This window comes from Trematomus bernacchii, unplaced genomic scaffold (assembly GCF_902827165.1).
Source record: "Trematomus bernacchii unplaced genomic scaffold, fTreBer1.1, whole genome shotgun sequence".
Classification (NCBI taxonomy): Eukaryota; Metazoa; Chordata; class Actinopteri; order Perciformes; family Nototheniidae; genus Trematomus; species Trematomus bernacchii.
Genome location: NW_022987616.1, coordinates 348,337 through 372,109, shown reverse-complemented (window position 1 = coordinate 372,109; position 23,773 = coordinate 348,337). Strand labels below are relative to the sequence as shown.

At 42.0% G+C, this 23,773-nt stretch overlaps 1 protein-coding gene across 3 annotated transcripts in view; it reads right to left on the bottom strand.

Moving 5' to 3' along the window:
* mpp7a (membrane protein, palmitoylated 7a (MAGUK p55 subfamily member 7)) overlaps window positions 1-23,773 on the bottom strand; it is a 138,171-nt gene that overhangs the window by 15,473 nt on the left and 98,925 nt on the right. For all 3 annotated transcript variants that reach the window (XM_034132388.1, XM_034132386.1, XM_034132387.1), the window contains 4 exons: window positions 22,205-22,401; window positions 21,555-21,619; window positions 6,246-6,416; window positions 216-296 (listed from right to left, as the gene is read on the bottom strand). In XM_034132388.1, the coding sequence (XP_033988279.1) occupies window positions 216-296; window positions 6,246-6,416; window positions 21,555-21,619; window positions 22,205-22,401 (514 nt within the window). The remainder of the gene's footprint in view (window positions 1-215; window positions 297-6,245; window positions 6,417-21,554; window positions 21,620-22,204; window positions 22,402-23,773) is intronic.

Here is a 23,773-nt window from a genome sequence, read left to right as displayed (position 1 = left end):
ACATAATGAATATCCCACAAAGCACCAGTCTTTCTAATAAGCAGGTATAAATGCAGCATTTGGAAAAGGCCAAATGGTGTTTTGTTAGAAGGCTTCATGGTGGACACATTACGTAAAACAAAAGTGGAAGACAAATGGATAGGAAAGATGAGAAGACACATGACTTCATCACTTGGGAGACACTAATTTAATAATGTGGAGTGGAGGGTACTTACGTGGGATGGTCACACTGAAGTGCTGGGGGTCTGAGATCAGCAGTTTCCTCTTTAGCTCATTCAAGCCAACTCCTGCGGGTCCTGGACAAACACAGAAGCACATGTGAATATTAAAGAAGTCACAGAGTCCATCAGCACCTCTCTTAAATCAGTGTAGAGACAGGCTGCCATGCTGAAGGTCTTCCACTCTCTGGTGACTGACCTCGTTAGGGTTATTAGGAACACCTGTGCTTCTCATAATTTGACCAGTCATAATGTATGCTCTAAAATTAAACATAGTACAGTATGTATCCCAATACAGGCTTTATAAAGTGTTTTAATGAACTTGAATCACTAACAATACATTATCACCAATAGATGTATCTGGGATATCGAGTCAAAAAGAGACCCAAGAAGACTGATTCAAAAAAAGAAAATCTAAATGTAAGCAGCAAAACTGAAATATATTCTTATATGTATTGTCTTTTATGGGTCTTACACTTCCGATAATGCCATTTTTCTGACTCCCCATTATTCATAATAATGATAATAACTTGTGTTTGTGAGTGCAGGGGGATGAGTAACTGAGGTTGGAAGGCTATCTCAAACAGATGAGTTTTCAGGGTTGACTTAAAGATGTCCAGAGAAGGGGCATTACGCATTAGCGAGGGAAACGACCTGGCAAACAACTATGTCCTAAAACCTTTTCTAACTCCTAGTTTTTAAGACAAATGCAAAACATGGTAAATCTGTATTGTTTTTCAGACTTTAGAATATTCATCTCAGAGCTCAATAGGTAAGTTGTCCCTTTAAATAAAAGTTAAAAAATACATTAGACTATTTTACAAGAGTACAACTGCAAATGGTCCACGACTATATTACTAGTTATATTATTACTATGAGAGTTGTGAGACAAAAAGGGGTCGCATATCAAACGGTGCTTTTTATTATATTGGAATATATTAGTTACTTTCAGTTTATCACTATATTCTTTCATTTATTATTATGTATACTGTCCGTATCTAAGCCCACATCCCTAATTTCTATAACTTTATATTTTATTTGGATCTATTTCATACAAATAGTTATTTTAGTTTTCTTACGGAGACCATGCTAACAGTACTTCTAGACCTTCTAGTGTTCCCTTTTTCTTCTCTTCAAAAATTATTTCAGTCTGCTTGTTATGTAATAATGAATCAATTTACCACGGGTCAACATTTATTTCAGATTCAATTAAAACACAATAGATGCAGTAAAAGCCTTTGGAGCAAAGATAATTGATTTCACAAGACAAAGTCACGGGTATTCTACAGTTACAGGTCATTATGTAACAATTAAAGGAACGTTCTTTCATTGTAGTTTGGCGGAACATTAAACCTTCAATATAGGTACACAGTAGAAGTGAGGAAGCCTTTTCCACGTATTGTTGCAAGTCAGCTGGACTTTCCATCAAATCCTCAGGGGGAAATCTGAGGCAATGGGTTGGATTTAATAGCAAACCCTCCAACATGTGGATATGGTAAAGCTCAATCAGACTGAGCAAAGTAATTCAATTTTGATATTAAGGAACACAAAAAAATATGCCAGAACGTTGTTTACACTGGTTTTGATTTCGAGGAAGTCACCAAATCCATTTCCAAATGTTCTATCTTCTATTACAGTTTTCCTTCGGTCTCTTTTTCTGCTTTCTGTCTCTGATGCCATTCTCCAGTATTTAAGTGGTTGTTACATGGGTACTACATCATCTTAATTTGAACTGACTGGCATCAGTGTCTTCAACAAACTGGACAAGAAATCAGTTTTGGAGTAACAAGTGCACGGCTCTGCGTTTCAGTGTTTTGTGTGGACTTTTAGAGACAGCGCTTGATCTGGGATTGAGATTCCTCGCATGCCTGACGTTCTGGGCAGGCACTACAATCGCATCGAAGCCTTTTGGAAATTCATTTCTCCAGGCAAATGTGTTTAGCAGCAGGCCGCTCCTCTAAAACAAACGGACAATGAGTTCACTCAGCGATGCGGATACGGTGGAAAGAGAAGGAGAGATAAAAAAAAAAGGTTGAAAAAGACAAGCTTTATATTTCTACGAGTAAAGTACTCCCGTTTCCTCTTGTTCCATCTTCACTTTGCTTCTACATTTCATCAGGTGAGAAGCAGGAAGGTTTCAGAGTGATCCACAACCTGATAAATAGGTGTGGACAACAGGGCTCCTTTAAGCATCATCTCTGACAGGGTAGCCTTTACACACAGACAAATTCACACCCCATGCTTTCCTTTTACTTCTGCACCCAGTAACACATGGTTTGGGTCCGATATGTGCGACTGCTGTAAGTGATAAAAGCTGTTTCCTCAGCGCGCTTACACTGTGAATACAAAAAAATTGCGTAAAAAAACCTGACCCTCTTTGGACGGACGGCGTGAAGCATTCTGTGGTTACCGTCTCTCATAAACAAGCACATGGCCAAGAGAAGACAGCGATCAATCTTAGCTTGGGAGTTTTTCACTGAGGAGAAAAAGTCAGAGTACCTGGGGGTTGAGAGACTGCGTGATTTATTAAGATGAGGAAATGGAGTTCATTTCGAATTTGTTTCGGGAGCACAGGAGGAATGCGGCGGTGCTGTTTGAACAAGGCCGTGGACCAATGTTGTTGTAGGTGCTGAAGGTGGCAGAGCATGGTAAAAGAGGCTCTTTTATGAGCCCTATCGCAGTAGTGCGGACAGTCCTCCCGGCAGGCCACAAACCTCCACACAAGCTTGTTTGCATGAATCTAAGCGTAGATATTAAGGCCCGAGCGCAGGGGACTAACAGAGACATTTCTGCTACCCTTCGTATGAGTAACGGCCCCACTTCTGCACACTCGTAAAAACATTTTCACCTTACATATCGTTCCCTTGCTCGCCACTTGTGATATCAATGATGCATGGCAGCAGGCCTTCATCAGAATACCTCGGATGGCGATTAAAGCTTATTCCAGCTGTACCACTGCCTGCCAAGGGGGCCCAACAGGACCACCACCGGGTCTTTTACAAGCAGAAGCTGTGCCCTGTGGTCCCGTTCCACCGTCTGACCTTAAACACGCCACCTCTTTGTGCATTGTTTGTCTTTAACAATGCCCCAATACAACAGCAAAGTTATACATTTCAACGCCACAATTAAAAAAGGCATAACCGTTTTTTGGGACGAAAGCTGCCAGTTTTATTTATTGTGTTTATGTGTTTTTCTCTCCCTACATTTGTGTCTCTCGCTGGCCCTCTTGCGGTGCTTGTGGCCTTACAGATTGGTATGCTAGTAAATGTGTCAGATTTCATTACTGCACTCATTAGAGAAGTTGCTTTTAATATCGCGAGCTTAATAACTTCCAGGCCAACCGTGGAGCGAAACGCATGTAGTTCGTACTGTAAGAGGCAAAGGCCAGGCCCAACCAGGCCCAACGAGGCCCGGCTCGGGGCCCTGGAGCCCTGACCCGGCCCCAAACGTCCCGGCCTGCCTCACATTCAGGGCAGTATATATTACAGCTCTACTCATAGTGCTGGCTGTGCTGCTACCACATTTAAAGGATGATAGTGGTGCAATGCGGTTACCACAAGTAATTTACAATGCACTGCTACTGCATTTTAAATAGGAGTTGAAATGGAGCCCTCATTTTATAAATCAGGAGACCACATATACATTCACTTAGGCATAGGTGTATATAAAAGAGATTGGAGCTAAACCCCAAACTTAAAGCTTCCAGTTAATCAAAAATCTTACTGTGAGTTTAGTGTGTCAAGTTACAAGGAAATGTGGAATCAGCAAAACCATTTTGTCAGGTTAGATAATCAGATTCTTTCAAACGTATCAGTGGTTGAGTCGATCTATTCATGCAGTATGTAAATTGTATTTTTATTGGCTGATTTAAAATCTGATTATAAGTATAAGAACCCGGATAAGCATCTTGATTTGTCTTTAAGACAGATCTCAGACTCTGTGCGAGAGGTGGGCAGCAGGTCATTCATTAGAGGGTACTGTGACACGTGCGTCCACATAAATGAAGAAACGCCTTTTGGGATTCCTTAAGGTCTTTAAGAAGGGGGATGTTTGATATAAAAAGGGGGGTTGTGGTTGCCGAGGTCCTGTCAAGGTGAGGGATGTGTCCTGTATAAAATAATGCAGACCTTACTCATTCTTCTCTGAAGTATTACATTGACCGTCCGCTCAACTTCCCCTCCCACTCATTTCTAAGCTTCTCCACATGTTAATTCTGTATCAGCTGTAGTATGAGCAATGCCCATAATGTACATTTGGAAAGGAACACAAAAGAGCTGAAATGCATTACACTGGGTTATCTGCTCTAACATGAGTTTTTAGTTGTTAGCATGTCAGGCTAAAAAGGAGGCTAAGCCATGTTGTTAGCTAACTATTTTGTTATGTTTTTTATCAAATCATGTATGTATCAATAACATTCTTAGTTAAGGCCCATTCAGCAGTTTTGTTAATTCAATATGAGTTGGCTGGACTGTGTGTCGGCCTGAATTTGGAACTACTGTTAGCTTAATTAGCTGGCTAGCAAAAGCTGCTTAGCCTGCCGTTGACAACAGTAATTTCAGCTGAGAAAGTCCACAGTCGCCTGTTATATATGAGACGCCTGCTTATTTCTGCCTTTGTCTGTAATAAAGGACACATTGTTTCAAAATACATTACATAAAATCAATGGTATATGTATATACATGGTAAACTGCAAGTGTGCTGCTAATGGTCGACTCTGGGTGAAAATTGAAAATGACCAGAGTATAGGTTTGATGTTGGGAATTGCTTAGATAAAGTAAATGAAGAATGTTGAAAACACATGCCTGTACATTGAGGAATAAAGTGTTTCACCCCTGAACAGAAGGAGGGAAGGGCAGTTACACAGAAAAGCATTGGCGAGAAAATATTGTTCGAATAAGAAAAATCAAGAGACTCCGGGGAGAGGAAGAAGGAGAGAGGCAGAGAAACATAAAGCAGATCTTTCCTTGGTCCTTTGCTTCATTACGTGTGAAATTGTCCATAGGTTGTCCTCGAAAATTATGGACTTTAATTGAAAATATTTACATTAGCATGACAGGTGGGAGAGGTTCAGCCTCTGTGTAAGGCTGTGACATGCAGGCAGGAAAATGGGCTAGCTAATTAGCAACACGCCTGATGAAGTCCATGCTCTGCGTGGCGTTTTTTAAGTGAACCAAGGCCTGTTCAATCAGGCTACGAGCTCAACTCTGCAGAGAGCATGCGTGAGAGTGAGAAATAAAAAAGAAAAGAGAAAGACCTTGTTGCCAGTGGTGTTCATTTTTTAAATTAACCTCACAAATGTTTCAAATCTGCTGTCAGATTGTGCGAAATGAAAAACGAAAAAATTGAACCGTACATTTCTTCCCTTGATGAATGGAAATAGATTGGAAGGAATCAAAATGTAAGGAATGTTTTGTTCCATCCGAGTCTGGGACATTCTTGTCATTTTTGTCATGATGGAGTAACACAACCTAAAAAGGGAAACGTGGAAAAGGCTCACTAACGGTACAGTTGGTCCTGGGAAAGATTTAAGTCTTACTGTTGCACCTGGCTTAGCATATTGTTCCGCCATTCACTGGCAAAGCTCGTCTTTTCACCACAATACAGAACGAGAAGCCGCTAAATTCATTTCAAGACCATGGCACGTTATAAAGCTCTTTGGAAGGTCTCCTCGAGGCAAGTGTTAACAATTCCACGGGCTCGACAAATTGAAAGGACATTGAAAGTGAGTGCTGTAAATGAAAGAACTAAATGTGACTGATTAATATGAGGTCTGCTCTGTCGATTCCTTGTGGTGCTAACATTTTAAATTAAAGGAGGAATGACTGTGCGTAAGGCCCCGCATTGGGAAGCTTATTTCTGGTTTGGGGGTCGTGGAAGGACAAGGCCGGGCCACTCTGGAGCTCACAGTCATTTCTGTGATTTGTATTTGTCACCATGCTTGTGTGTGAGGAACATTATTAAATCTATGGTGCCAAAGCGTGAGGTAAGCATTGATATTGTCATTTTTTCCCAGCTTTTTTTACTCACCTACTAGGATCACCAGCCTGTGCTTAGCCCCGCTCTGCCTGCGGTACTGGGTGACCTCCTCGTACGTGGGCACGTCAGCCATGTCGTACATTTCGCTTTTTTTACATTCGTACATGGTCTTGTTGGTCTTCTTTTCCCTCCTGCTCAGACGGAAGCTTCTCCTGAAACCAGCTGGAGGTCAGGATGAAAAGAGACAGGAAGGGAGAGGAGACAGAAAGAGACACATTAATCCAAAATGTTCGCCAACACAAAAACCATTGTGTCCGTGTGTGTGTGTGTCTATGAGGAGTTTCTAAATTCAGACACATGTATGTACACACAATGGCGCAGCTGTGCATTTCGATTTATAGTCGTTTCAGTGTCTTGGCACACACCTCCACAGCTCCATGTCCAATACCTCATATTGTTTTGTGCAGCTCAGTTTTATGACCGCTATCTTTGCTGTAGGTGAAAGAAGAACAGGGCCAAACCGTTTCCCTGGATCTCGAAGCCTAACACATTTTCTTCTGGTGACATGCAGTAGATTTTAATTTTCTTCTTTTCTGCATGTCTCGGGGAGGTTTATGTCTTAAACATTTGTGAAAAGCTATATAAAATTATTGTTTTTTCCACAATATTGCCTTTTTAATCAAGATAGGAATGACTTATCCTTATTTTTGTTACATTTGTCTGGAAAAATGTGCTCTCTCAAGCCAGATTTATTGTGTAAAAAAGAAAAAACTAGATGTTCCTTTTATGTAATTCACTGCTACAGTATGTGAATGTACTGCTAGTCTGTGGATGGTTGTTCACATAACTGTCAGGCTATGATTTGTAATTCATTCACACTGCAATTTTAGAATGTAATGAGGTATGTGTGTGTCCATGTATGTGTGTATCGTTTAGTGTTCTTGGCTGGCCCGCAAAGCAAAGATTGCTCTGTGTATACGGGTCGCTTTACATCAGCCGTCGTATCTGATTGGTTTACAGTGTGCGTCCTGTCCTTGGACTGCTGTCACAAAGGCTTCTTAACATACTGGTCCAAAAGCGCACACTCCTTGATCTGATCATCTACAACACAATCAAAAGGAGACATTTACCCCTAATTTTAAGACTACGGTTTAATATTTATGACAGATGTTGGTCGAACCTAATAGGATGTAAATCTCCAGAACTATGGACGTTTAATATCTTATTTCTGCTTGAATTCATGCAGCCTTCTCTTTTATTATTTCAGTTTTTAACGAATATGATGCAAGATTAGCACGATAAATGACAGACTAGGAGAAGAATCAGGAGTTGAAACAGCTCCTGATATCCGCCCCCTTAATACTTTCCACAACATTTTTAAACCACAGTGGGGCTGTGCAGGAAAAAGAAAGTCTGCATTCTTCTCAGCTTGTTCTTTTCCAAACAGTCCCTTAATAAGGGATGGAACTACAGACCTATGCTGAGTTACAAATGAAACACACTATAAGTCACTGGAGCAGAATAATAATGTTTTTGCACGAGCCTGTGTACACGTATGAGTGTGCACACGCGCCTGGATATAGTGTTACACTGAACATTTACGGCAGACTTTGTTCCACTGTGGGCAAGCTGCGGCTTACGATGTCTGTGCCATTTCTGCTGTGGTTAATCTACTCATTCAGCACCCCCCCCTCCCCCGTTACACCCGCCCTCACCCAAGGAGTATTAGCCTCTGCCACACAGTGGAAAACATCCACCGCTCATCTGCATTTCTCCTGTAGAGACATCAAACTGTAACCGATACCCACAGGGGTTGACATCATTACAATAAACATTAACAGTTGAATGTTAATGATATCCTATTGAAAGTGTGCAGTCAATTTCCTGGAAGTTCAAACCCAAGTCATTTTTCACAATAAACACAACTGGCTAATTAGGCTTAAGTAATACTATGATGGTCGTTAATTCTATGTGTCTGTACTTTGACAAGCTACCGTCTTATTGGATAGGGCCAATGGCAATCTTAGTTACTTTCCACTTTGCAGGCAGGTGCAGAGGGTTTCATTACGAGGCATAACAGTTATAAATTGTCGTTTCTTAGTATTGTAGTGCCCCTCAAGATCACTTAAAAATGTTTAGACGGCTCCATCCAAATAATTGTGGAGAACTCTCCTGCGTTCCACTCTAGCGCTGCCTAAGGAAAGATAAATCAAAGTGTAATTTAACCGCAAGCAGCACCCAGTCCTTCACCAAAACCTCCAACAACCATCTCAACTTCAGCACCAACGGAGACTCAATTCCACAAAGGGGATGGACATTCATTTAACCCAGCGTTAGGGAGTGATTCAAATCCTGTTTGTCCTGAAAAGCCCTAAAGTTAGTTGGAACACCAACATGTTTGTCACAGGATGATCCTGGCATAACTCTTGCGAGTAGAAAGGAATGTATGATGTGAGTGGCACTGACATAAAATAATAATAATAATAATAATAATAATCATTTGACAGGTCAAATCTGTTGACAACGTATCTGTTTTTAATTTGTTCTGTAATGAGAGCTGCCTAGTGGCAGTGTCCTGGTGTGTTTTTCTTGCAAAAAAATAGTGTGGTTAGTGGTATGGAGTTAAAGTTTCCTTGCGACTGGATGATTACCAAAACTGCAATTGAAAACTTGCATGTAAGCACACAAATACACCATCTTCTCACTCTCTTCTCTCTAACAGACAGAGACATTTTGATTCAAAATCCTTTCAGCAGAACATTAAAATGAAAAAACAATGACGGAAAAAAAGACAAGCATATTTAATGTAGTGTAAACACAAGCTGTGACTACACACACACACAGGCGTACACACACAATCGCTTGAAAGTCGCCAGCTGTCCTTCAAGCCCATTTTCCAGTGTGATAATATCTAACAGCCACGTAGGAAATACAGCATCTGCGTAAAGAAAGCGCCGGAGGCCTTAGCAATCTGTGAATGCAAACTGCCCACTCGGACCCTAACATCCTGTGCATTGCTACAAACCCGCACCTGTTGAAGAAATAGCCGACACTGTAAAAAGAAAACAGTACAGTGCATTAAGACAAATGTACATACACAAATAACAGATGGTTCGAAAAGGCTCATTTGCCAATGTCTGTCTGAAAGGAAGAAGAGAAGCCTGAGAATACCAGCATCAGGTCTTCCAGACATTACTCGTAGGCGATCAGTGAGATGACAACAGAGAATAGAATAAAAAATGACATTTTTCCTCCGATCAGACTTCATTTTATGTGGAGAGGGAGAGTGAAAACGTGGAAAAGAAAAAGGCTCATAGTGAAACCACCTGTTGCGAGGCACCGATGCCGTGTGGGTCGCCGTCTGAGGCCGAAGTCTAACTACAGGAGACTGTGCTGACAGCTCCAGTGCCATCCTGGCTCTCCCAGAGGGGGCCCTCTCGCTCTCAGTTTGGACTAATGGAGACGACATCTATGGAATTAACCATGCATGGCAGCTGGAGATTAAGTGAGTATTATTCTTGTGGCACCATGCCCTACGCTGTGGTTTAACGCTGTAACACTTAGTGGGCACCAAATGTGGGAAGCATTAGCGGCTCTCGCGCCCTCACTATGTGCGCCCATTACTGGATGGGTTAGAAAGGATGAGGAAAGCTCATGGTAGGCAGCTAGGGAGGTGCAGGGCGCTTTCCACACAGTCAGCCATTATTACCCCAATGCTGAATAAAAGAAAGAGGAGCGTGGCTGCTTATAATGACAAAATACAAAGGCGTTTGGAATGATGTGGACTGAAGGACTGGTCTGCTTGATTTATCATCGTTTTGCTATAGTACAAGGAAGCATGCAAGACAATATATACCCAGATTGCAAAGGACAGAAGTTGAGCCATGATAAAGAGTAAAATACCTCAAGAGGTTTCAAGAAGGTTTCAAGAAGAGGATAGGAATTACAGTAGGAGAGGAGAGAAGAGGCATCAGGAGAGAAAAGGAGAAAAGAGGATAGGAATCAGGAGAGGAGAGAAGAGGAGAGAGAAAGGGAGGCATCAGGAGAGAAGAGGTGAAAAGAGGATAGGAATCAGGAGAGGAATGAGGTGAGGAGGGAGACAGAGAGGAATCACAAAACTAATCGGGAAAGTAGAGAAGAGGAGAGGAATGAGGAGAGGAGAGAGGAGGAGAGGAATTAGGAAAGGAAAGGAATCATTAGAGGAACCAAAAAAAGGAGTGGAGAGCAGTAAGGAGACGAGAGAAGATAAGAGGATTCAGGAAAGGAAAGGAATCATTGGAGGAATCAAAAAAGGAGTTGAGAGCAATAAGGAGAGGAGAGAAGATGAAGGGAAACAGGAGAGGAAACGAGGAGGAAAATAATCAAGATTAAAGATAAGAGGAATCAGGAGAGGAGAGGAAAATAATCTGGAGAGGAACCAGGAGACCAGAGGCCAATGTCGTAAGGACAGCACGTGGAAAGGAGGAAAGGGACATATCCAGGCAGACGTGTGTCCTTCAAATGCTCCCTCCACACAACTGTTAACAGGCATCTGTGAAACTGATTATGGTACAGTAGTAAAGTGTGCTCCAAGGCTGATCTTAGAATACTCAATTGTATCAAACGTCAAACTGTTCCTGGACAAGATCTGTATACATACAGTACCAGATCTAACCTCTGGATTTGACTCCTCAACTACAAAATCAAAGCAAAAAGGTAAAGTTCTTTAGCGTGACATTTGAAATATGTACGTGTGGCAGTCCACGGTGGTGAACTCATTAGAGTGTTATCTGGGGAGAACACATTCTGGGAGTAGTTTCCACGGCCCCCGCACAAAGCTTTTGGAAAGTGGTACCCAGGCTTATACGGTGGAATAGCGCTATAGACCTTTGGCTGCAAGAGGTTCATTTGTGTCGAGCGCTATTTGTTTTTCCCCTCCATCGTATCCCGCGGCACTTTGGGATCAGGAATGTCTCGTCTCAAAACGATGCCTGATGCCTTATGTTGGCAAAGAGAAACACACACGCACAAGTACTTTTGCTTTTACTGGAGTCCTTGAAGACACTATCAACATGCCAATAGGGACCTCTTAGAGCCAAAGCACTGATTGCTTTCCTGTTTGTCTCATCAGTCCGATGTCAAAACAGAGAAGATGCTTTACAACAAAGCTACGTTCAAGGAAATTCCAGTCCATCTACTGTATCAATTTTTTACAATGATCAGTTGCTAATGCTAATAAAAGCACCCCTCTCAAGCCAGTGCGTATACCTGCTATGATAGAATCAAAATGTTGGTTTTCCATAAAACAAATATCATTTTAATCTGAAAAGGTAAGTCCCCTCTGTTTGGACTCAGATAGGGAAAAACTCAGTAATCCTGATATATTGGCTCCTGCAAGTCCTCAATTATTGAAGCTACAGCCTGATGAACTCATCTCGTTTTGGAAATGGAGCATTTTTTATTTCAGTTCATAGCACTTTACAATTTTTTCCCCGTAACTTGGACATAATTGGATTGTGAGGGGCTGATGAATATCCCAGCCCCCAATCGTTCAACTTTAACTGATTTGGGACTACTTGCTTGCCCTCTGTTCATCTGAGTCCCTCACAGTCTTTCAATCCCGCCTCAAAACACATCTTTTCAACTCTGTCTACCCATAAGCCACACCCCCCCTCTCAATCAACTTCCTCTTGACTGCCTTTTTTTGTTTATTATATTTTACTATATTTATTTGTCTGCCTGTCCTTGTTTGCCTACCCTCCCTCATACTGTAAAGCGTCTTTGAGTTGTGAAAAGCGCTATATAAATAAAATGTATTATTATTATTATTATTATCGGTCTTTCTCTCTGGATGTTCAGTGTGCGACTTTTGTGATTTTAGGTATTACAATAGAGAATGTCATAATGCCTACTCCTCATTGTCTAAATATTTGAAGGTTCTGGTTGTCAATTGAGTGCACTGATGGTTCTTTAACATAACAAATGCTCCATGGGTGTCAAACTGCTGATACAGAATTGAAAGGCTCCTAATACTACTTGTCTAGAAAGGCCTGATAAGAAGGTGGACTTAATTCTTGAGTTTGCTGGCTCTAGAAGCAGCAACATCAGAGCACAGGAATCTGCTCGCCCCCAGTAGAGCTCCAGGATCACTTTTGGCAAATGAACTTACAGACGTTGCATCACTGAGAGAGGCATGAAGGGGAAACAAACCAAAATCTAAGGACAACAACCACCTACCCCCTCCCACCGCCTCCTTTATTTCCCCATGCAACCTCAGTAGCATTGCAAAAGCATCTGTAAGTTCTAGGATTTCAAACTTTTCAGGACGGGCCAACTCTAAATCACACAACCACATCCAACAGGCTGAAAAGCCATGCAGCAAGTACTCGCATAGTGAAGATGTTATTATAACTCAGATTTTCTTTTCTCCTCCTCCTGAGGGTCTCTCATTTCAGTTAAACCTCGTTCTGGGCTGCTTGAGTCAAGAAATGCTGCTAACCCGCTAGAGTGCTGGATGTTGTTTGGGTACCAAAGGAGGAAGAGGAGAGGCTGAGGTCATTGACCTTATGAAGGAGGCAGGGTGACAGTAAGGGCAAGCCTGAAGGGGACAGAGCAGAGTGAAAACACTGGACTGGTATTTGGCATAGTCCGGCCGTAGGAAATGACCCTGATTGAGCTTGGCAGACATGGCTCAAACTCAGTATTTATAAACCCGTGTGTGCACTGGATATCCTGTGAAATCTGGAGTCTAAACTGTGTAGTGTGCAGGGAGAGCTCTGAGGCCAGCTCACCTCTTGACCTCAACATCTGAATATAGACAAAATGTGACAGAGAGAGAAGGAGAGAGAAATAAAGAGACAGAAACTGAAAGAAAAGGGCAGATGTACAGAAGGAGGATTAGAGTGTGAGCCAGCTACTAGGGCCTGTGGTCCTCCAGTGGGACGATACCTTGTGATTTGTTAGGAAAATGACAGTGGTAATAAAAACATGAGTACATTTTCTGTACAAGACAGATAATTGGATGCAGCTCCTTGGAAAGAGCTGCAGAACTAAAGCGGGCCACAGTAATTGTCATTAAGTCTGACCAGGACCACATCAACTAAAACCAGGACTGGGATGGACTTCCAGAACAAAACGAGAAAAAACAAGCCGTCTGTTTTACCCAAATCCATCCAGAACCACTCTCAAAAGATGTCTTTAGACCCACAGCAGTGGCACACCAGAATAAGTACTATATTCTGCAATTCCATGACATGATCTGCCACTGCACTCATGCTGTCAGCAAGAGGGCAGAAATAGCACACCGTAGGCCAGTGAACCAGAACTACTACTTTGTGTTTTTACATGGGAGCCCAAGTTTAATCAGTTGTACCAAAGAAAGGAGTATGTCAAGTACATTATGAAAGAACAGTTATCCCTTTTACAGTGTAATAATGCATGTGTACACACTATAAAGGCTGATCCATAAAGGAAGGGGTGAAGGGTTGAGGAAGGATTATTGGTGAGGACACATGACAATCTAACACAATCTCGGCGACTGTCTTCAAAGTTAACGGATCAGAGAAATGGGCACATCTGGAGGGTATAGGACAGAAAGAGGAGAAGAAAGCAACGTCTCTCACCTAGCTGGAATCCGCTAATAGAGTCAGCGTCCTCTGGTTATGAGAAGAGAAAGAAAGGGGGGCCAGAAAAGAGGCAAATGAAACATGTAAAAGAGAAAAGTCAGAAAGAAAAGCAACAGGTACTTACCCCTCTGAAACATACTGAGAGGCAAAAGTCCATAGATAAAAAAAACACAGGTATATTCAACACGATAGACATCTGATTAGATCGTTTTTGGTATTATTGTTGGTGGAGTTTGTCCACTTTTCCCAAAGTGATAGCCAAGGATGTAGTGGTAAATAAGACAAGGGTTCACTATGACCTCCAGCCATGCGTCACGAGTCAAATGAGAACCAACATAATCAAAAGTATATGTTTAAATAATCATTTGAAAACTGTATTTTGGTTTATAGTCCACTACATCCCTGGCCATGCTATGGAGGGTTTGTTTTCTTTAATGTTATTAATAATGTAATATTATGAGTGAGTTTGGCAGGCGCAGGGTTACGGGTGTTGTCCATGTGTACAAATGATTCTCCAAACGATAAAAACGACAAGTTAGCAGGTGAAGGATGAGGCTTTGTACAACGTGAGAGCCAATAACTCGTAAACTCTCCAACATTTTGAAGAGGAGAAATTGACAGGGACGCCTGATGCTCTGCTTTGAATACGATTAGCTTTGACGTGAAGATACAGGCCAAATGAAAACAAGAAGTACGGAGAGCAGAGGTGAGAGGTAGACCTTTTGTTACACACAACATGATGAAGGGTAACCAAGCACAATGCTAATGTTTGGCCATATTGTATTAGCCAGTGACCTATTAGTAATGGCCTATTCAATGGGAGACGTTAGACAAGTAGTACCTTCGATCTCCTCAGCTGTGAGTGCAATAGAAGCAAGGAAGGGAAATGAGTCAAAGTTAGAAAAAAATTGGATTACAGAAAGTAGTTTAGGGACAATACAAGAGAATAAAGAAGAGGAAACATACCAAACTCTACAGCCACATCGTCTTAGAAAAGCAAGACAAAAGAAGAAACAAATGACAAAAAAAGAGTTATCATCTTAAATTATAATTTGTTGTCAGCTGTTCATGCTGATTTGTGTCCATCTATTATAAAGAACACAATATTCACAAATTTGTATTACATGTTGTTTTGCGTTGAGTCATTTCTTGTATAAAATAGATATAGCTCGTTCTAAAATGTGATTTTGTAATGTTTAAGAAAAACGCTCTCTACTACAGATATTGTCTAAAAGTGAAATAACTCATTTAACAAAAAACAAATGAATACTAACTCAAGGTCCACTTACTAGTTTTTGGAAGCAACTCATGGCCTTCATCAATTGGTCATATGTGCTCAGTTGTCATGACACAAACAAAGTATGGAACTTCAGTGGGAGATTGTAAGCCCCCAATACAAGTTTTAACCCAGGTTACGAGAAAACGACAACCAATGATGAAGGAAACGTTAAAAGCTCAGGAAAAAACTAGTAGTTGGACCTTGTGTTCAACACTACAATGTGTTTTTAAAGCTATAAGAATGAACATTGGCATTCTCTAAAAAAAAACATTTCTATATTACCGAAACACATGTTTATCCATTGTTACCTAGTGAGACACAGTCATCCATGGTGGCTACACAGAAGAAAAAAACAAATGTAGATTCCAATCAAAAGGGATGCTTACATTTCTCAGGGAGTCAAACCATAATATTAAAAAGGGACCATTTTGACTATTGAGAAACAGGAATAACATTTTTATTTCAGGTAGCTTTTTTAATTACTCCAGACGTTTAGGATTGCCATCCAAACAACTTTAAGATGCTGGTTTCAAAATGGTAGCTCATACAGGATCAGACAAGTGTGTGTGTTTGGTGTAAGACGCCGTGAACATTTGGAGGCACTTATAGTTGCTTCCTCCCCTTCACGTGTTCCAATTTTGGCCAAACAAGGTTAAATCAAAACATTCATAACATCATCTACCACAGCATGGGGTTCGCCTTACAGCACCGCGATCATTTCCCAGAGCGCACTGCAGCTCGGGGAGGTGTTACGTCACACCGGAGATAATGACTAGCCAAAACAGCAGTCAGGAGCGATCACTCCTGAGGTTGTTCCGATCCTAAAGCATCAGGTCTGAGAGCCGTGAACGTTTTGAAGTGCGGAGCCAAATGCGTCTGCCTTTATCTGACATCTTGTTTCACATGTTAGTGTTCACGGCGATGTTCCTACTGATGTTGCCCTCCTCCCACTGTTATGTGACATTTTAAGTTGAACCAGCAACCAAACCACATTTTGAGTAGGATGAGAGGTAATTGTAGTGGAGGGGGAGACGGAGGGCAAACTTGAAAGGAAATGACAAGGACAATATGAGAATGATAAAGATATCTAAAATCCTTCCAAGTGCTGCCCTTATTACACTCTGGAAGGCTTTCATCTGGTGCCTATCTGCCACAGGAATGGTTTGCATTGCCTAATGGCCTTGTAGCCTTGTACACAGGCATTCCTAGTCTAATGAAACACCATGTGATAACACTGCAGACTTTGAATTGAAATGGCATGGCCTATCAGAGAATGCCTAAATCGTGGAAAACCTTGTTCTTTGCCCTTTTTTGAGGGTGCATTTCCATCGCCATCTCAAACATTTTAAGAGCAGAGAGAATGAGCTGAGGTAATGATCTGATGTGTATGGTGATGGTGGCAGCTAAGCCTATCATTTACTGAGCTCAGGGGAGCCATGGCTGCTCAGATTGTGGCCGCCGTCTTTCGCAGACATTCTCGGTGTGCAGTCAAGCTGGTCGGCTACTCATTCTGACTGGATGCTTCATGGCCACCCGCCCCAATCATCACTGGAAAGGGACGCACGCTTAAGGGTATATCCCATGTCGCCAACATACCAAAGAGTCACCGCAGAGGATGACAGAAGGGGTGAGATGAGGGTAGTGTTGGAATGAAGGGAAAGGATGGATGACAAAAACAGAAAGGCGAGTGGATGTAATGTTTCTTAAGTATTACTCAAGTATTACAACTTGTTCTTGCAGTTTTGGCTTTCCTTTTGATTCGTAGAGTAAATTGTACTGATAATAATCGCTAAGATCTGGATATAACATTTGATGGAAGGGAAAGAAACATAGACAATCAGACAATCAGACAGGCTGTAAACAACAGTTTAGACTGATTATTTTAACCAATGTATTTGACTGGGCTGAATAGCAGGTCATCATCAAAACCCATTGTTATTATCCCCCTGATCATCACCCTAAGGGTATCAAAAGATGGTCCAGGTCATACTACCCCACTAGAGAAACATCCAATGTTGGGTATCTTTACTCCTTTGAGTTGTATGGATTATATCTGGCACAGTAAACCATCCTGAAGTGCTGCCAGACAATCTTTTAGCTATCTTCTTACGAGTCAGGAAGAGACAAAGGAATGACCCCTAGTCAGCACCCTGTAAATGGACCTGAGTTACGAGCTGATGTCACCCTCGCAGCCAGCCAGCACACAGATGGCCTTCTCCTTGGACAAACTTGACGCTGTCAATTTCTCTCTTGCTTGCAGTATTTCTCTCTCTCTCACTTTTTAAACAACCAACATGAGACCGGTGGAATTTTCCAGATGACACGGAGTGAGATCTTTGTCATGCATCTTTTGGCCTTCAAATGTAGAGCCGGTTATTGGAAGTCAGGAGGGGGAAAGTGAATGAAAGACAGAGCTGAGCTGGTCTGCGTTAAAAGGCTGAATCCATACATTACCAAACGGTACATGTCACTCAGAATTGTGATACTGACAATGAACCAATGTACAGGGAATTTTAACATGAAGGGAAACAATAACAACTTGATCTATAAAACTTTAAGGGTGGTCTCTACGGGTTTAACTGGCTCTTATCTTCGAGAATAAAATTGAACTTTTGTCATGCACCCATTGCGCTTCTAAATCTACTCCCCGGTCTGTAAACGTTTAAAGTTGAAAAATGAAATGGACGGATAAATTGAACACGGGGCCAGGTTCAGGGCCACTTAAGAGCGATCTCGGACGGCATTTCGAAATGGTTCATCCGCTCGTTGGAGGAGAGTTGAGAGGGATAGCGCTGTAATATATGGAGAGAGACATATAGAGACCCCAAGGTGAGCGATAAGTGTGTCCACGTGTTTGGCAAACCGAGAACCAAACCAAACAATCAGACAGTGGAGAGGTTTGCACGTCAGACAGAAGTACAGACATACTGTAAGAAAGCCCAGAGAGCCGTTAGCACGTTCAGAGAGAACAGATGGGGAGGCTGGAGGAGAGCCAGGTATCAATGGAATTGAGCTAGGGGGTAAGAAGGGAGGAGGCAATTACTGTAGACTAGGTTGACAACTATGGATGTTAAATAGTTGATCTAACCCCAGTATCAGATTAATAATAGATTTAAACTGATGGTACTTTAAACATCAGTTTCATAGCCGAGGAATGCATCCACGAGAGCAACAGCGAGGAAAGGGATTATTTATATCTTGCAAATGTTAGGCGTAAATGGACACGGTTAAGCAATGCGCGCCGCAGCCCCTCGCCAACACCAATATTGTTCCAGCCGACGGAGCTCCCGGGCTGGAAAGAGAGAGAAAGAAAGGGACCCCCTCCTCAATCACCACCTCCGTCCTCCGCTCGGTAACAGCGGGGTCTCCACGGTATCCTTGAATTAGGTTGTAGTTTATGGCCCCGGGGCCCAGGCGGTCCGGCGCACACGGGGCCAGGATCCAAGCTTGATCCGCCTCAATCTCTCTTGACCCAGCCATCACCCCTCCGCTGGGCCACATCAGCTACTGAATGTGACCCCTCCAATCAATCCCTCCCCATCTATCTCTCTGTCAGGCCATCCATAATCCTTTTTCACTTTGCTAAATCTCCTTTTTTTGTGCTTTTCCTTCATTCCTTTCACTCAACTGGATCCAACATTCTTCTATAATCAAGGTTGTTGGTTTTTTTGAACTGTTATCTTTCCCCCAGTTATTACTGTAGTCCTGAGAGGGCCATGTCAAGGGACTTCCTACTACTGCTGCTCCAAATACAACTAATCCTTACAGTATGTATGACATTAGCTCAAAAGGAGACTTATGTTCTTTTGGTATGGGCCGCAGCAAACTACATTTTACACCTGCCACCTTGTTTGCATATAGAGAGGATGGGGGGGAGGTTAGAAATCCAATAACTCATAAGAGGAACTGGGCCATTAAAATGAAATAGGAAGGGAACAGTACAGCACTGTCTGTCTTTAACTTTTTAGCAGGCTATTTTTGGCCATCCTGCACTATGTATGCCAGTATGTGGTTGAACATAACCAGGAAATGACAACATCCATAATTCACCCGAGGGCTTAAAACCTGAAGCATAAAACGAGCCTAATGCTAAGTTTAGAGGTGGTCAGCTTAGCTCTGTTGGCTATTTTGGAGCTACATATTGGAAGAGTCACGTTACATTAAAGGCTCTGAGCCATGTTGAGGGAAACAAGTAGTCAAATGGATATGTCCGTTTTAAAGTGGTAATGTACAGTAAAAAAAATATGGCCAATACGAACTAGCTTTTGGTTCAATGGGGTCATTGTGAGACTGGTGCAGGCCTATAAAACAAAGTACAAGTGTGGTTCTGAGGGTTTGTATGTTGGGATGTGAAATGAGAGGAAGGAGACAAGCTGCATATTGCAAATGAGAACATATGTGGTCTCATTAGGCAAACATATGTGCTTTTGAACATGAAAATGTCAGCAAATACATATAAACAAAGCAAGGAACAAAACAAGAAGGAAAGGAGAGGTGTGTAAGAAGGAGCCATGTGTGATTTGGAATTGAGAAAACACTTTCAATGATGAGTTGAGTGGTATATATATATGGATTATATCTTAGTATTGCTTAGTTAATGAAGTTGCACACAAAAAAGGGTTGCAGAATTAATTTTCAGCTTTGAAGATGGCAATAAATGCAAATGTCAAGTAAAAAGCATTTAGTAAACTGCAGTCCAAGTGGGTCGAGTTGGCTCATAAGAACGGCAAGACCCACAGTAGACATTGGCAGAATGAATGACTTCTTTATGGCTACAGGCATGCACACGTAGTCATATTGTAATGCACAGCCACAAAGCCAGCTGGATTAGGCTTCTGTTCACGCACTGTAGCCTACCATATACAAAACAAATGGCTGGTTGGCAACTGTTTTGTAAATCATAACTAATGTGTTTGTCATTTTGAGACTGCATATCAGGGAATATCTTACAGGTGCAAGGAGAGTCCTGCCAACAAGTCTGTCAATTTGGGCTTAAAATTAAGTACTTTTTCTTATGTGAGAAAATCTCAACTTTAACTGGAGGAATTTACACTGTTGAGAAACCAAAATGAGTTATTGTTAGGGAAGATTGATCAACCATTGATGTTAAATCAACATGCATGTCAGTTGCAGGCTTTTTCTTTTGACAGTAGTGTATTTTGATTTGACTGTTTTATAAAATACAACAGTTCAGTTCAATCTTTTTACATTCAATCTATTACTGGGGGCACTATAGCTCCCAGAACAGTAGCCTCCAGTATTTCTAAACTATCATTCTAAAACCAGTGTCTGTAGGCCATACATAACTGTTTCTGCTGCTGTCATGTTCCTATAAGACATGGTTTATGTCTTCTGTCTTCATTATGAAGCCATCAAAAATCTTTGATTTATAAGGGCAATTAAGCTATACTCCCCCCATTTCCTGATCTCCTACATCCTGGCTTGTTCAAGCATATATCTGCTAAGTACTCCTGCTGATGTTTTTTTTCCTAACATACCTGCTAGGCCAGGTTTGGGGTCACTGTAGAGACTCGTAAATACTGTACATAAGATCTGTTATTACATCTTAAAGTCTAGCATCAGTTCATTAATCCGTCATTAGGCTCTTTGATATGTGGCTGAGCTGAATGGGTAGGATGCGTGGATGTATACAAATAACTGGATATAGCATTGGAGGCAGGCCCCGTTCAATCCTATTGGAGTTGCTCAGTGGTGCATTGAGCCAACATGGCTTGACTCTCAAGGGCAAAAGTACCCGTATTCGGGCCCATAGAGCGCGTGCGATTGCTTTTCCTTAAGACTTGCCTCCAATCTGGAGCTTCACAGCCGTTCACGCCTAAGTCAAATGAATGGAGTGGATGGATTTAGCTTTAGCATATCATACAACTTTGAGGAAGTAATGTTTAAAAAAGGGCTATAAAAGTGCTAAGGCTGTGAAGTTGATTGACCTAATGCTGATTTACAAATGTCTCTTTCCCACTGTAATTGAAATGAAATCACATAAGGAACACGGAAGTAGTATTACTGCCGTTTGGCCACTACGAAAATGTGCTTCAATGCCCTGCGCACTTCTTGTGGGCTTGGTAGGATGGAAGGAGTAAAAGCTCAGAGAATTTACCAGTGGGCAATTTTTCTTTGTATTAAAGCCCCTGCATGACTAACACCACATCGACACATGGAGACACAGAGGGGGGCTGAGGAAGGAGAGTCTGGCAAGAGACTGGGAGATACTGAGAAAGCTAAAAAAAAAAGAGGAGCAAACAGGAAAATAAGAAGGAAGGTAAATCCAGACACAACACTTCCTCTGATGACAGGTGTGAAGCAACTGTACCACAGACATCCAGAGAGGAGTCTTTCACTGTTTGTAAGTTACTACCAGCTACTCTGCAATACCTCTGTCATACCCATTAATATGTTGCGATGTGCTGTCACTATCTACTTTGTAAGGGCCTACCAGAGCTTATAATATATGCTTACATGATCGTCGGCTGGGGGTCTTCTGCAGTGGGAGAGTCGCAACAGGTCGCTTCAGTGCAAATCTCCTGGAAGAAGAGAGAGGAGGATAAAGAAAGAAAGGAAGAAGGCACAATAAAACCATCAGTTTTCATGACCGCACTGGGAATAATAAACACTCCCTGCTATGCTACAATATCCACCATTCGGTCAGCTGAGACTTGAAAAGGAGAGTGAAAGAGTGAGGAAAAACACACTTGCTGGTGACAAAACTGCACGGTTAAATGTTTATGAATGTTATTTTTCTTCATTTGCTTTCCTCCCTTCCCCTTTTTCAATGCTCTTAGACAGTGCCAAGAAACTGCCCCGGCCTGCTCTGTGTTCGTCCGAACGCACACTGATGTGCGATTTTCCATCCACTTGCCATCCAAAGTGGATCGGTACCAGCACTATCATTTTCTGTCATTACTCATTTCGGTCCAGACATTGTGCGGAAATCCAGACTATTTTGGCAGTACAGTATGAAGCAAGAAACTAAATAAGCGAAAATAAGGGGAGTGAAAGAGAAAGAGGGTGAAAGCTGTGTGACTATGACAGAAGTAAAGACGGTGGGTTCAGCCGTGTTAAGAGTGAATGGTTGACAAGACATGCTGATGGAGCTTGTTGTTTCCTACCTCTCCTGGAACTGTTTGGACGGAATTAAGCCGGCACGAGGATTGGCTTCTCCTTCGTATTTGGCCTGCCACCAGGTTGCATCATCTTGGCTCATGACCTGTAGGATGTCGCCCATCTTGAACGCCAGTCCAGCCTCCTTACATGGGATGGCTTTGTCCTCCTTAGGCTCGTAGTCAAAGAGTGCCTTCATAAACACCTGGACATACAGCAGAGAAGGGGAGGGGAGGGGGGGACAAAACAAAGAGCTGGATTGAGGGCAGAACAGGAAAAATCAGCGGTTCACTGTAAATGACTTTTCTCTCCATTGCGTAGAGTGTGAATACTAAAGGAAAGTCATCACGGCGAACACAGAAGGTGCTTCACCAACGCTCAGGGGGATTATTTTAGAAAGGTCATTGCAATCAGAAGTTGAAACCTGCGACTGCTGGCCAAGTTAGTTTCTCCATGTGGTTCCATCAACACTGAGGATGCACTAAGCCCTGTCAACATCTTCCAAGTGTGGCAAAACATAACATTTATTCCAGGCTCCAGTTGGAAGAGCATTGTTCCACACGTTCTTCTAAATCTAAACACAAACTAATATATTTCCACACTAAGGGAACAAACTGATGCTGAAAAAAGTTGTTCTTATTTGCTTTGTCAGCAGAGGTATACACAACTCATTAACACAAGGGAGGTTGGACCTTTAAGTGGAAAAATCGATGACATACATTCCCCGTTGTGGCAGTTAAGCTGCAATCTAAAAGCACCTTGATGCATCTTTTGTCATAATTGAGTTCTGTCATGATGAGTTAGTACCCAAAAGACGCTTCAGTACAAGTGGAAATAGAGGGAAGGTAAGTGTGTGAGAGAAAACGAGGAACAGGGAAGGAGAGATTATAGTTTTTATGTCCTATTGATTTAAAGAGTGCTTTGTGCCACGTATTAAAACTATCTTTCAGAGAGAGATGTTTTGTTTGGGTCTTAACAGCCTGTGTTGAAACCCTCCAGCTGAATACTGTACACTCACATCTACACACTAAGATCTCTACCTCTACCTTGGCCAAGTTTATCTGGCCTGTAGGTGCTCAGCCACTTACTGTAGCTTTTACACTGCTTACTGTTAGCGCAAAGGCTATTCCTATGACTGAGTGGCTGAGGGTTTGGCAGTGGTGGACTATTTCTCAACAGGCTCAACCATTTCAGGATTATAAATGTAAGAAGTAGCCCACCATGTCCTGTAAACCTCTGTTACACAAGAAGCCTTACCTTTGTGAATAATGAAAAACTGCCTTTAAAAATGTTGAGTGGATGAACGTTTGATAAATGTTGTATCAACACACCACTGGGTGAGAATTATGGCATGGTTGAAGTTAAACCAGCCTCAAATGGATGGCTGAAAGCTACTGTCTACGAGGGCAGCATTCCAAATAGAGATAATCTTGTCCTACAGTGAATGTAGCTGGGTATCAGCAGTGTTACAATGGTAACCTCAAAAACGTTGGCCAAAAAAACTGCAGGAGTTAATGCTACAGGTTACTGATATGATTATCTGGTCAGAATATAAACAGCTTGTATCATACTAGTCA